The 15,008-nt window shown below is 42.8% G+C and overlaps 1 protein-coding gene across 3 annotated transcripts in view; it reads right to left on the bottom strand.

The window, feature by feature from the left end:
* The window catches only part of plod2 (procollagen-lysine, 2-oxoglutarate 5-dioxygenase 2), a 152,403-nt gene that overhangs the window by 43,874 nt on the left and 93,521 nt on the right, over positions 1 to 15,008 (bottom strand). For all 3 annotated transcript variants that reach the window (XM_041215703.1, XM_041215713.1, XM_041215723.1), the window contains 2 exons: positions 13,696 to 13,793; positions 12,256 to 12,357 (listed from right to left, as the gene is read on the bottom strand). In XM_041215703.1, coding sequence (XP_041071637.1) covers positions 12,256 to 12,357; positions 13,696 to 13,793 — 200 coding nt within the window. The remainder of the gene's footprint in view (positions 1 to 12,255; positions 12,358 to 13,695; positions 13,794 to 15,008) is intronic.

Below are 15,008 nucleotides of genomic sequence, written 5' to 3'. Positions count from 1 at the left end.
ATCTCAAACAAGGGGTTACTGTTTAAAAATCAGGGGTCACTCATTTAAGACAGAGATGAGAAGAAATTTTTTCCCTGAGGGGGTTGTAAGTCTTTGGGAATCTGTTCCTCAAAAAGCGGTGGAAGCAGAGTCTTTGAATATTTTTAAGCAGAGCTAGATAGATGCTTGATTAACAAGGGAGTGAAAGGTTATGGGGGTAGGCAGAAATGTGGGGTTGTGGTTTACAATCAGATCAGCCATAATCTTATTGAATGGTGGTACAGGCTCGAGGGGCTGAGTGGCCTACTCCTGCTCCTAGTTCATATCTTAGGTACTGCAGTCACCATTGCGACATAGGTGAGTGTGAAAGATGACAGACCTTAAGGCCACTGTCAAAGTATGGCTATAGAACAGTTTACATACCACAAATATGCCAAAATATGCTTGGAAATCTGCAGTACATTTATTGCTAATCCCTGCCAAGGCCTCAGACAATCTATCTTTCCTTACCCGACATATCTTTAACTCCAGCATAACACACATTCAAGCTGAGACTTAGAATCAAAACCTTTGGCATACTAACACCTTAAAAGCACCACACCATAAATGACTATAATTCAACTGAAAATACTGCATGAGTTGGCATGGTAGATGTAAGGGCAAAGAGTGGTGGGTGGGGTGCACGAGTTGGCACTAAGTTGGCACAGGGCCTATAAAGGGCTGTGGGGATGAGTGGGGGAGGGGGGAGTATAGGTTGGGATGGAGGATGTGGAGGGCAATGAAGGATGGGTGGGGGCCATAGGGTGACATGTGTTTGCATGGATGTGGCATGGGGAGTGAGAACTGTTTTATGTTTTTTTTTATTAAACTTCAATACAGTGCCGGAGCAAAGGCTCCTATTCTCATTTTCCCCATTCACTTGCACAGGCACAACTATAGCCCTACACACAGCCATACAAACTAGACATGCAGTATTATGCAATTTAACTTTTATATTCCATTTTACAATGGTGTCATAAACCTGATTTCTAAGAGTTGTTGCTATCATTTCAGTGACCTAGAAAAGCAGATGAACAGCACTGCCACTGATCAAGGATAAGACAGCAAAACAAAAACAGAACTACCTGGAAAAACTCAGCAGGTCTGGCAGCATCGGCGGAGAAGAAAAGAGTTGACGTTTCGAGTCCTCATGACCCTTCGACAGAACTTGCGTTCGAGTCCAAGAAAGAGTTGAAATATAAGCTGGTTTAAGGTGTGTGTGTGGGGGGCGGAGAGATAGAGAGACAAAGAGGTGGGGGGGGGGGGGGGGGGGGGGGGTGGGGGTGTGTGGTTGTAGGGACAAACAAGCAGTGATAGAAGCAGATCATCAAAAGATGTCAACGACAATAGTACAATAGAACACATAGGTGTTAAAATTAAAGTTGGTGATATTATCTAAACGAATGTGCTAATTAAGAATGGATGGTAGGGCACTCAAGGTATAGCTCTAGTGGGGTTTTTTTTTATATAATGGAAATAGGTGGGAAAAGGAAAATCTTTATAATTTATTGGAAAAAAAAAGGGAAGGGGGAAACAGAAAGGGAGTGGGGATGGGGGAGGGAGCTTACGACCTAAAGTTGTTGAATTCAATATTCAGTCCAGAAGGCTGTAAAGTCCCTAGTCGGAAGATGAGGTGTTGTTCCTCCAGTTTGCATTGGGCTTTACTGGAACAATGCAGCAAGCCAAGGACAGACATGTGGGCAAGAGAGCAGGGTGGAGTGTTGAAATGGCAAGCGACAGGGAGGTTTGGGTCATTCTTGCGGACAGACCGCAGGTGTTCTGCAAAGCGGTCACCCAGTTTACGTTTGGTCTCTCCAATGTAGAGGAGACCACATTGGGAGCAACGGATGCAGTAGACTAAGTTGGGGGAAATGCAAGAGAAATGCTGCTTCACTTGAAAGGAGTGTTTGGGTCCTTGGACGGTGAGGAGAGAGGAAGTGAAGGGGCAGGTGTTGCATCTTTTGCGTGGGCATGGGGTGGTGCCATAGGAGGGGTTGAGGAGTAGGGGGTGATGGAGGAGTGGACCAGGGTGTCCCGGAGGAAGCGATCCCTACGGAATGCCGATAAGGGGGGTGAAGGGAAGATGTGTTTGGTGGTGGCATCATGCTGGAGTTGGCGGAAATGGCGGAGGATGATCCTTTGAATGCGGAGGCTGGTGGGGTGATAAGTGAGGACAAGGGGGACCCTATCATGTTTCTGGGAGGGAGGAGGAGGCGTGAGGGCGGATGCGCAGGGGATGGGCCGGACACGGTTGAGGGCCCTGTCAACGACCGTGGGTGGAAAACCTCGGTTAAGGAAGAAGGAGGACATGTCAGAGGAACTGTTTTTGAATGTAGCATCATCGGAACAGATGCGACGGAGGCGAAGGAATTGAGAGAATGGGATGGAGTCCTTACAGGAAGCAGGGTGTGAGGAGCTGTAGTCGAGATAGCTGTGGGAGTCGGTGGGTTTGTAATGGATATTGGTGGACAGTCTATCACCAGAGATTGAGACAGAGAGGTCAAGGAAGGGAAGGGAAGTGTCAGAGATGGACCACGTGAAAATGATGGAGGGGTGGGGATTGGAAGCAAAATTAATAAATTTTTCCAAGTCCTGACGAGAGCATGAAGCGGCACCGAAGTAATCATCGATGTACCGGAGAAAGAGTTGTGGAAGGGGGCCGGAGTAGGACTGCAACAAGGAATATTCCACATACCCCATAAAGAGACAGGCATAGCTGGGGCCCATGCGGGTACCCATAGCCACACCTTTTACTTGGAGGAAGTGAGAGGAGTTGAAGGAGAAATTGTTCATTGTGAGAACAAGTTCAGCCAGACGGAGGAGAGTAGTGGTGGATGGGGATTGTTCGGGCCTCTGTTCGAGGAAGAAGCTAAGGGCCCTCAGACCATCCTGGTGGGGGATGGAGGTGTAGAGGGATTGGACGTCCATGGTGAAGAGTAAGCGGTTGGGGCCAGGGAACTGGAAATTGTTGATGTGACGTAAGGTGTCAGAGGAATCACGGATGTAGGTGGGATAAGACAGCGCCTTGTGGCATTTTGTGCGTCTCTCGTTAAAGTTCGCAAGCTTCAGAATAACCAAACACATCTCAATAAGTGTCTGCAGCTGGAGGAGCTTCAGCTTAGGATCATTGAGCTGGAGGCCGAGCTGCAGGCACTGCAACACATCAGGGAGGGGGAGAGTTACCTGGACACTTTGTTCGAGGATAGGGCTGTCTGATTTGGTCCATGGTCAAGGACAGGAGGGTGCAACTGTGAGTGAGATAGCTATGGAGATTGAGAAAGTAGAAGTGGAGGAACCTCAGCCCTTGCAATTATCCAAAAGGGTGCAAGGTTCTTGAGCTTGTAGGACAAAAGCGGTGGATGAGCAAATTGACCGTGGCACCATGGGACAGGTATGTACTTATAATAGGGGATGGTATAGCGGGGATAGACACAGTTCTTTGAAGCTGAGAGTGAGAGTCTGGAACACTCTGTAGCCTGCCAGCTCTGGGCTGAAGAGGAACTTGCAGTGGGAGGGCAGGAGAGTATTCCATGGTCCACATAGGTACCAGTGACATAGGTAGGACTAGGAAAGAGGTTCTGCATAGGGTTTATGAGCAGCTAGGGGTTAAATTAAAAAGCAGAGCCTCAAAGGTAATAATATCTGGATTATTACTTGAGCCACCAGCAAACTTGTGTAGGGTAAATAAGATCAGAGAGTGAATCATGCTAGGATTAGTGTTCTGGCAAGTCATATAACTAGGGTGGCAGAGAGGGCTTTAAACTAAATAGTGGGCGTGAGGGATCAAGTGAGGGAAGATGCGATAAATTAAAGAGAGGGGACAGGACAAGAGAGCAAGGTACTAATAAGGTATTTGATGAATAAAGCATGGCAGGAAGAGTGTACAAACTTAAGAGTGCACCAGCAGATAAGACTAGAGGTTGCAAAAATAATGAAAATACAGAACTAAAGGCACCATTTGAATACACACAGCATTCGCAACAGGTTTATGAATTGACGGCACAAACGGGAATAAATAGGTGCCTGTATTATCTAATTGCCATTACAGAAACATGGCTGCAGGGCGACCAAGAGTATTCAACATTTAGGAAGGATAGGCAAAAAGGAAAAGGAGGAGGGGTAGTGCTAGATGAGATTAGTACATTAATGACAGAAAATCTGCAAGATCAAGGTGTAGAATTAGTTTGGATAGAGCTAAGAAACAGCAAGGGCCCCTTGTCCTCACTTATCACCCCACCAGCCTCCACATTCAAAGGATCATCCTCCGCCATTTCCGCCAACTCCAGCATGATGCCACCACCAAACACATCTTCCCTTCACCCCCCTTATCGGCATTCCGTAGGGATCGCTCCCTCCGGGACACCCTGGTCCACTCCTCCATCACCCCCCTACTCCTCAACCCCCTCATATGGCACCACCCCATGCCCACGCAAAAGATGCAACACCTGCCCCTTCACTTCCTCTCTCCTCACCATCCAAGGGCCCAAACACTCCTTTCAAGTGAAGCAGCATTTCACTTGCATTTCCCCCAACTTAGTCTACTGTATTCGTTGCTCCCAATGCGGTCTCCTCTACATTGGAGAGACCAAACGTAAACTGGGCGACCGCTTTGCAGAACACCTGCGGTCTGTCCGCAAGAGTGACCCAAACCTCCCTGTCGCTTGCCATTTTAACACTCCACCCTGCTCTCTTGCCCACATGTCTGTCCTTGGCTTGCTGCATTGTTCCAGTGAAGCCCAACGCAAACTGGAGGACAACACCTCATCTTCCGACTAGGCACTTTACAACCTTCCGGACTGAATATTGAATTCAACAACTTTAGGTCTTGAGCTCCCTCCTCCATCCCCACCCCCTTTCTGTTTCCCCCTTCCTTTTGTTTTTTTTCCAATAAATTATATAGATTTTTCTTTTCCCACCTATTTCCATTATTTTTAAATATTGTTAAATCTTTTATGCTCTCCCCACCCCCACTAGAGCTATACCTTGAGTGCCCTACCATCCATTCTTAATTAGCACATTCGTTTAGATAATATCACCAACTTTAACACCTACGTGTTCTTTTGTTCTATTGTTGGTGACATCTTTTGATGATCTGCTTCTATTACTGCTTGTTTGTCCCTACAACCACACCAACCCCCTCCGCTTCTCTCTCTCCACACACACACACACACACACACACACCTTAAACCAGCTTATATTTCAACTCTTTCTTGGACTCGAACTCAGGTTCTGTCGAAGGGTCATGAGGACTCGAAACGTCAACTCTTTTCTTCTCCGCCGATGCTGCCAGACCTGCTGAGTTTTTCCAGGTAATTCTGTTTTTGTTTTGGATTTCCAGCATCCGCAGTTTTTTTGTTTTTATTTATGATTGAAAGTTGTTGTTTATAGGCCACCAAACAGTAGTGGTAATGTAGGACATGGTATAAATCAGGAAATAAGAGGTTAATTAAGGCTAATACATGGGAGACTTTAACCTACATAAACTGGCTAAACCGAATTAGCACTAATGCCTTGGAGGACGAATTCCCAGAATGCATATGAGATGGTTTTCTAGAACAGTACGTTGAGAACCAAACCAGAGAACGGGTTATTTTAGATCTAGTAGTGTACAACGAGAAAGGGTTAATTAAAAATTTCATTGTAAAGGAACCCCTAGGGAAGAGTGACCATAATATGATAGAATTTTACATTAAGTTTGAAAGTGATGTAGTTCAATCTGAAACCAGAGTCCTGTATCAAAACAAAGGAAAGCATGAAGGTATGAGGGGCAAATTGGCTGTGGCAGATTGGCAAAGAATATTAAAAGGTATGATGGTAGGCCGGCAATGGTGAGCATTTAAAGAATTAATACATGGTTCACAACAAATTTACATTCCTTTGAGGCACAAAAACCCAGCAGGAAAAGTGATCCAACTGTGTCTAACAAGAGAATATAAAGATTGTATTAGATCAAAAGGAAGTGGCTTATAAATTTGCCAAAAAAGTTGTAAGCCTGAGGATTGGGAGCATTTTAGAATTCAGCAAAGGAGGACTAAAAAACTAGTGATGAAAGAGAAAATAGAATCTGAAAGTAAACTAGTGAGAAACATAAAATGGATTGTAAAAGCTTCTATAGGTATGTAAAAAGGGAAATATTAGCAAAGACAAATGTGGGCTGACTACAGGCAGAGAAAGGAGAATTTATAATGGGGAATACGCAAATGGCAGAGAAACTAAACAAATACTTTATGTCTGTCTTCACAGAGGAAGATACAAAAAGCTTCCTGGAATAGTGAACCAAGGGAGAAGCGAGAATTAGGGGCTGAATAAAAGGCACTGGAGAAATTAATGGGACTGCAAGTTGATAAATCCCCTGGGCCTCATGATCTACACCCAAAGTGTTGAAAGAGGTGGCTGAAGAGATAGTGGATGTGTTAGTGGTCATCTTCTAAAATTCTATAGATTCTGGAACAGTTCCAGCCGATTGGAAGGTAGCAAATGTAAGCCCACCATTTAAGAAAAGAGGGAGAGAGAAAACTCTACAGACTTATTAGCCTGAACTCAGTAGCAGGGAAAATGCTAGAATCTATTATAAAGGATGTGATAACTGGACATTTAGAAAATAATGGTAGGATTGGGCTGAGTCAACATGGATTTATGAAGGGGAAATCATGTTTGGCAAACCTGTTAGTGTTTTTTTGAGGATGCAACTAGCAGAATAGATAAGAGAGAGCCAGCAGCTGTGATGTTTTTCAATTCTTTCCATAAAGGTCCCACACAGGTAAGCAAAATTAGAGCACGTGGGATTGGGGGTAAGATCCTGGCATAGATTGAGAATTGGCAAACGGACAGAAAGCAGTAGGAATAAATGGGTCAATCTCAGGTTAGCAGGCTGTTTTCCCAATGATCAGTGCTTAGGCCCCAGCTATTCACAATCTATATCAATGATTTGGATCTGGGGACCAAATGTAATATTTCCAAGTTTGCTGATGACGTAGGCCAGCATTTTACATTTGGCGTCTGGGGGGCGGGTTCAATACGCCGGAATGTAAAATGATGCGCGATGATGTCGGGCATGCATCCTGATGTTATCGTGTTGTCTCGCGATGTTTCGCTCGACTCGGAGTCGGCTGCTTGCCTGATAATTAAAAGGCCTATTAAGGAACTAATCAATTTCAAATTTACACTGCGCGTCCAACCTCATAGTTGGCGGGCAGGCAAAAAGGCCAAGCGACCTTTACATTTTGACCTTTACGTCATCCATGAGCGGAATGAGGTCTCCGAAATCTTTTACAAATTAAAGACTTTTTTTGAAAAATATAAACATGAGGGGACATGTATCAATAAGTTTTTATTGCATTTATTTATTTTTTTTCCCCAAAAGTGTTTCAATCTCCCTGAGGCAGCTCTGTGCCTCAGGGAGATCGAAGAGCTCTTATACGCGTGCGCTGAAAGAGCGTTGGACCCAACTCTCCCTCCTCCTCCCCCACCCCCCGCCCGCACAGGTAGTGCTCACCGCTCGTGTATTATGCTGGGCGGGCCTTAATTGGCCCACCTGTGTAAAATGGCAATGCGGAACCGATCACGGGTGGCAGTCAGCTCCGTGACTGCCCCCTGCCTGCCCGATGCAGGAGAAATTCAGGCCATAAAAAGTGAATTGTGAAGGGGATACAAAGAGGCTTCAAGGGGATTTAGACAGGCTAAAATGAGTGGGCAAGAACATGGCAGATGGAATATAATGTGGGACAATGTGAAGTTATCCACTTTGGGAGGAAGAAACAGGAATGCAGAGCATTTCTTAAATGATGAGAAATTGGGGAGTGTTGATGTCCAAAGGGACCTGGATGTCCTTGTTCATGAATCACTGAAAGCTAACATGCAGGTGCAGCAAGCAATTAGGAAGCTAAAAGGTATGGTGATCTTTATTGCAAGAGGATTTTTACTCCTGTAAAGAAATCTTGTTGCAATTATATAGAGCCTTGGTGAGGCTGCACCTGGAGTATTGTGTAGAGTTTTGGTCTCCTTACCCAAGGAAGAATATACTTGCCATAGAGGGAGTGCAGCAGACTGATTCCTGGGATGGCAGGATTGTCCTATGAAGAGAGATTGAGGAGACTGGGTCTGTGTTCTCTAGAATTTACAAGAATGAGGGGTGATCTCATTGAAACAAAATTCTTACAGGGCTCAACAGAGTGGATGCAGGAAGGATGTTTGACCTGTCTGGGGAGTCTAGAACCAGGGCACATAGGCTAAGGATAAGGGGTTGGCCATTTAGGACTGAGATGAGGGGGACTTTCTTTACTCAGAGTGATGAATATTTGGAATTTTCTACCTCAGAGGGCTGTGGAGGCTCAGTCATTGAGTATGTTCAAGACATCGGTCGATAGATTTCTAGATATTAAAGACATCAAGGAACATGGGGATAGTGTGGGGAAAATGGGATTGAGATAGAAGATCAGCCATGATCTAGTTAAATGATGGAGAAGGCTCGAGGGGCTGAATGGACTATTCCTGCCCTTATTTCTTACATTCTGATGTAAGTGGTTAAGCACATCATCAGCTGCAAAAGAATTGTGGCGATTGGAGGGTAAGAGAAGCTGTTGGGATTAGAAAGTAGAGCTCACAGCACAAAGTCAACCAGTCTCATTCAGACAATGTTTATACTATCAGAAATTTTTATTTTAAATCATCTTTGTTCAAATGGAATGGATAACCTCGTGTTTGTGGCATCATTTATATCATGGTCTAGCCAATAACCCCCACTACAATTAGGTGCAATTGAATCACCAAAAGCTCAGCATGTCCTTGCAGCTTCCAAAAAACAGCCAAGTGCCTCCTAGCAGGAGTAAAAGTAGAGGTATAGGTGTAGGTTGTTTCGCCACCTTCGTCTATGAAGAAATGATAGCTGGTGTACAATTTAAATGCACGTATTTACTTACTCTCCACTCCAGTTGTCTTCGAGTTTCCTCAAGGGACTCCAAAATGCACTAACAATGAACGACGTAAATATTATCAACTTTCTCCTCTCAAGAGGCAACTCCTTGAATGGCCTAGTTGTTGATTACAGGTAATTTCTTAAAATTCAAAACACAATGAATGCCTACAACAAATGTACTATTCCCATTCCCAATTTGCTGCCTAGCATCAAAGCAATTGAATTTAAAAGCTAGCTTAAAAAAAATCTACTGTGGCTGCTTTTTTTATGGGAGCTAGCAAAGGTCCAGTTTCTACCTTGGATGAAGTTTAACAATGTCAAGTTCCTATTTGCACTTTTTAGCAGAGGAACAATTAAATAGAACAAGCATCCACACTATTGCACATGTTATATACATTAGGTGTTCACTGCAAACTAAAAATATAACATTGGAACTGTCTCTAACATATGGAGCTGTTGTTAGCTTTTTATACTTCTTTGCTGGAATGACAACAGAGCTTATGTTTTTAATCAATGTTTTACAAATAGCATCATCTACATTACAAACCTACCAACTGTTTTTCCAATTCTCCCATCTTTAGTAGATACTTACTGGTATTTACACCAATCCTTTGGAATTAAATAACTTCAAACTTCTAACAGATAGATTTGGCAGAATACCCAATGTGCAGATTAAAAAGCAATTGCCTTCAAGTATTCAAAATCATATGCTATACTCACTCCAAAATAACAGACTATCTTAAATCAGAAGTTTCTCTGATTTCCATTTAAAAAATATTTTTGTAGTCTGCTATATAAGCTGCAGTAACAGTTATGTACTGTAATTTTAGTCATAATTTCTGACTCCTAGTTTCTGAGTCACTTGCTAGGCTATTTCAGAGAGTAGTTAAGAGCCAAGCATGTTAGCCAGGAGTCATTTATAGGGCTGAAAGTGTAAAGATAGTAGGTTCACTTCACCAAAAGGGCATGAATGAATCAGTTGGGATTTTTAGTGACAATCTAACAGCTTTATAATCTGTAGAAATGTTAGAAAGAATGGAAAAGTAAAAATTATTTAAATGGAGAGCGACTACAGAACGCTGCAGTGCAGAGGGATCGGTATGTCCTCGTATTTGAAACGCAACAAATTATGATGCAGATACAGCAAGTGATTAGGGTGGCAAATGAAATGTTAGCCTTTATTGCAGAGGGCATAAAGGTAGGATGACTTGCTGACCTGTACATGGGGTTGGTGAGACCCCACCTACAATAGTGCGTATAGTTTTGGCCTTATTTAAGGAGGGATATGCTTGCATTCAAGGCAATTTAAAGAAGGTTCACCAGGTTGATTCCTGGAATGAAGGGACTGTCTTATAACAAAATGTTCAAGAGCTCTGAAGAAGTCATACAGACTCGAAACTTTAAACTCTGTTTCGCTCTCAACAGATGCTGCCAGGTCTACTGAGTTTTACCAGCATTTTCTGTTTTTATTTTAGACCATGCAGCTTATTCCTGCTCCTATTTCTTATGTTCTTATAAGTGAAAGTGCATTTTTTTTTCTGGTACTAGCTTTTGATTCCTAGATATTAAAAAATCAAATTCTTCAATTGACACGGTGGGATTTGAACGCATAATGGCAGTGTGGTGTGTGTGTGTGTGTGTGTGTGTGTGTGTGTGTGTGTGTGTGTGTGTGTGTGTGTGTGTGTGTGTGTGTGCGTGCGTGCGTGCGTGCGTGCAGGGGGCGCAGTTTCCCAGCACGTTACAAGCAGGTTTGGAAGTGAGGGTGGAAAATTAGGAAAGAAATGCCAGATTTGCTTACCGATGTGCTCTCAGCTCCTCACGCTTATGGCACAGGGAGGCTTCAGAGCAGTCATGGCAACCCGCTCATCAGCAGCAGGAAGCCAATTAAGGTAATTATGGAGGCAACTTGTGGGCACTTCTGGAATTTTGCTGACAGAGCATGGGACCCCCCGAGTGCCTGCAGTCTGTATACTCACAGGAGGCAGGAACAGAGTGGGAGGGCAGAAGGCCATGAGATTCATATGCAGTGACTGCTTTAAAGGGCAAAATCGACAATCATCAGGACATCCGCAAGCCTGTTGCTTGCTGGCGGATCTACCATATAGCCCTGGGGGTAGGGAATTGGCTGCTGGTTCCAATATGCGTTATGGTGCCTCCATCTTGTGCAGTCCTCTCGTTCAGCATTCACTTCAGCAGCACATGGTGCTCAGTGTGTCTGCTGGCCACTTGTCACTTCAGGCGTTCTGACTGCCCCTCGCGCATCCTCAGGCTGCCCACTCTCCCGAATCAAACAGCGCTCTTGGAGGCAGCTTCTTAATTGGCTTCCTCTGGGAAAATTGTACCCGTTGTTCCACCGGATGCATATCCAGTTTTGCGATTCGGAAACCAACCTGACGTCAGGCTCAAAACTTAAAACGGGAAAATTCAGCCCATCTGGATTATTAGCCCAGTAACATAACCACTACACAGCCGCACCCAATCATCACATGGAATAGTCATTTTCACAAGTGACGTATAATGTGCACACAGAAAATAAGCGTCATTTATAGACTCAGGGGACAGATGCTTGATCAGATCCCACATTACTAACTCAATTCATCATCCTCTCGTTTTGGCTTCTAATTAGCAGACAGCAGCATAAATCATCCAGTGCTAAAACCGAGATTGACAGATTTTTGTTACTTAAGGGTATTAAGGGTTAAAGGATTAAGGTGTGTAGGGGAACTTAAGACATAGCTCAGTCATTGATGTAAGTGAATGGCGTAGAGGCATTGAATGGCCTATCCCTGTTCCTAGCTTTGAGAAATGGTCCATTTTACACCCAGTTTATATGGTTCAGTGTAACAATAATTATGCTATCCATGTTGTCCAATCCCTTTGCATGTAACCCTTTAGGGCTGTGGTTAAGCATTACATCCAAACAGGACTGACATTTTTCATTTTTTTGGTGCATTTAAATAATCTGACAAAATAAATGTGCAAAAAAGGCACCATAAATGCTCGGTGTTCATTCTCATTGTTAAAGGAAACATTGGAGCACTCAAACTATATTTTCACATTCTGCTGCTTAATAGTTGGGAATTGCTATTAAAATTTGTTTTAGTCCAAGCTGGAAGTTTAGTTATTTTTGTCCAGTCATGCCACTATCTTTGTCCGTCTTACTATAAATGCGATTGAAAAAAATCCTCACATAGGCAAGATCTTCTTGAGGCTGTTTTGTCAAATTATTTCTCAAATTCAACGTTTGTTAAATTGCATATTGCTGCACTTTGGGTTCTTCAGCACCAAAATGAAGCAAAGTGTAAAACCAATCAAAAACTCACGCCCAGTGTTGACAGATCCAGTAAATCTTCATCACAGACTGTACAGCCAGTTTCAGAAGTCCAGGCATCAGGAACATAATTACCAAGATAGTTCAGCAGGTGCTAAGTAAGGCGCACAAAGAAATTGAAATAGAAGCATCAGTGCAATAAAACATCAAAAAGAGTCAATATACCAGAACTCAATTATTCAATACGTACAAGTACATTTCAGTCTATTTACTACATCAGAATGTTGGCACTGAAACCTTTAATTCTGCATTTTAGGCACAATTACTGACTTCAGTATTTATATCCAAGCACAACCTATAATCCCTGTTTAGACAATTTAGTTGGTCCCTAGGACAAAGTCAAACTTTGCACATGTGGCAGTATTTATCTTCAGTGCTGGCTGTACTACCGTTTTTGGCATCATGCCTGAATTTGGTCTGGGTGGAAGAGGGGGAAGGGGTCTACCGGGTTTCCAGGTGCTGACTGCTACCTAGCGACTTCTGCCTTTTGGTTGATGCCAGGTAAAGAGAGGATCATCTAGGTAGTTATACCAAGGCCCTTCTTCAATGTTGTAAAGCCTGCCAACTGGGCTAACGTTTGGAGAATGGGCGAAGAGTACCAGTGGCAGATACCGCTTGTGAAACTAAAAGCTAGCATGTCTTTAGGACCAAAGAAAAGGAGAAAACTTAAAACAAACCATGTTAATTCTAAAAATTACCTTGGTTATATGGATATTGACATGATTTACAGTATTAGAACATTAGGGTGGATATAACCAGTAAATTGACCATTGTCTGGAATTTCCACAGTTGGCTGGGATTAGAATTAAGATTCTAGTCAGAAACCCCAGACAAACAGGATAAATGGTCAATCACATTATTTTGTTGCAAGCTCTGCTGAGGTTAAAATAGGAAATCGAAAGAACCCTGTGAAAATTTAGGAGTCTGAGCGAATAAGCATGCAAGAGTCAAAATTGAAAAAAAAAAGCAAACAGCTCAAAAGCTATATTATAAATTACAAAAATTAGGGCCAATGGCGCCAGCTGTTCGGTAATCCTTGGATTATAGAACTCCACCTTCAATCGATCAAACAGGACGCAAGGTCATCTGACAGAAATGTTAACATAAACAGGGGAGGCACACTCTTGTAAGGAAATGGTGAGACGCAGGCTTGCATCTGCTATTCTCCAATGTCAGACACGGAATACTGGTTTGCTCCCCATCATGTGGAAAAGGGTGTAAGCAAATACAGAAGTGGATGATGAGTTCATCTCATTATTCTCTCACACCTCCTGGGGGGAGTCTGTTTGCCACAGGCAGAACTTTGGCAACAGACTGGCAATCCTTTGCTGCTTGCCTGGAGAGTAGCTTGAGAAAATAAAGTACAGAATAAGTAAGTATATAAGCCAGGCCAGATACTTCAACCTGGATATTTAACAGTAAGCTCCCATACTTTGGTTTGTCTATTGCCGTGGATTAGTACGGGTAACGTGTCGAATATTATATTCCTGGTTCTGACCCGTGTTGGTTCAAAGTGCAACTCCACTTCATCTGTAAAGAGAGGAGATTAAATAAAAGTTGTATGAGAAAAAAGGCCATATTTTATTGCACGGTGCATACATTTTCAATGTTATCAGGAAGGTTATGATGGTTAAATAACCATGAAAGCTGCTGGAACATGGGATTTACATGTTCCATTTGGGCCCTCAATCTTGTTCTTCTCCAGATAGAATCATACAACACAGAAGGAAGCACCAAGTGGCCCATTCTACTTCTACCAGCTCTCTGAAGGAGCCAACAATTTAATCCCACTTGCCTGCTCTTCTTCCCATAGTCTTCAAACATTTCCTCTTCATGTAGAGATCTTATTCCCTTTTGAACCTTACCACTGAATCTGCTTCCGCCAGGCTTTCTTGAAATGCATTCCATGATGATTCACCCAGGCTTTTGGATTATTCGTCCAGTAAGAAAAATGATTATTTTACACACGATTTGCGCATTCTCATTAAAAAAACGCATCTGGTTTACTAGTGGAATTAAAGTGCTAGACAGTACTAGCACTTGAAAAATCTTGGTGATATTACATTCACAGAATTTGCAATGAGTCAAGAATTATTTCAGATGTATCACCAAAATCCATGATGTTTTAGTATCCTATTTTCTGGAGACAGTAACAGACCCTTGGATGTGTGTAAGCAATTCTACTTTATTAACCTCTCCAAAAATCAGTGAGGCTCTTTTTATTTTGTAGTAAATTCCACAATTGCATGTTTTATCATACTGGTTATTTAATGTTTAATTTTTTTTCTGCCATAATTTTACTTAGGCCTTTATAAACCTATTGCTCCTTTAACAGTACACTACCCCACATGCAGCAGGAGGAACTGCAGAAGGCCAAATCTCCCAAGGCTATCAAAAATCACAAGATTTCAGGAAGTCACGTGGATTGGCAAATCTGACAACTTTTAAGCAAGAAACCAAAGTACAAGCTGAACAAAGAATTTTGTAAATTGTGTTTGTGACACAAAAAATACTGCATTTCACGAAAGCTAAATAATACTTCAATTAGAAACACACGCCTTTCAAATGAACAATTAGGTTACCGTAACAGCATTTGTCAAATGTTTCTATTGGGAAATTTCTATTTTATATTTCTTCTTACTCACTCAAGGGATTTGAGCATTACGAGCAAGGACAGCATGTGTTTCCTGTCCATAATTGCCTTTGAGAAAGTGGTGGCGTGCTGCACTCTTGAACTGCTGTTGG

This window comes from Carcharodon carcharias, chromosome 2 (assembly GCF_017639515.1).
Source record: "Carcharodon carcharias isolate sCarCar2 chromosome 2, sCarCar2.pri, whole genome shotgun sequence".
Lineage (NCBI taxonomy): Eukaryota > Metazoa > Chordata > Chondrichthyes > Lamniformes > Lamnidae > Carcharodon > Carcharodon carcharias.
This window is presented reverse-complemented; position numbering and strand designations above follow the sequence as displayed.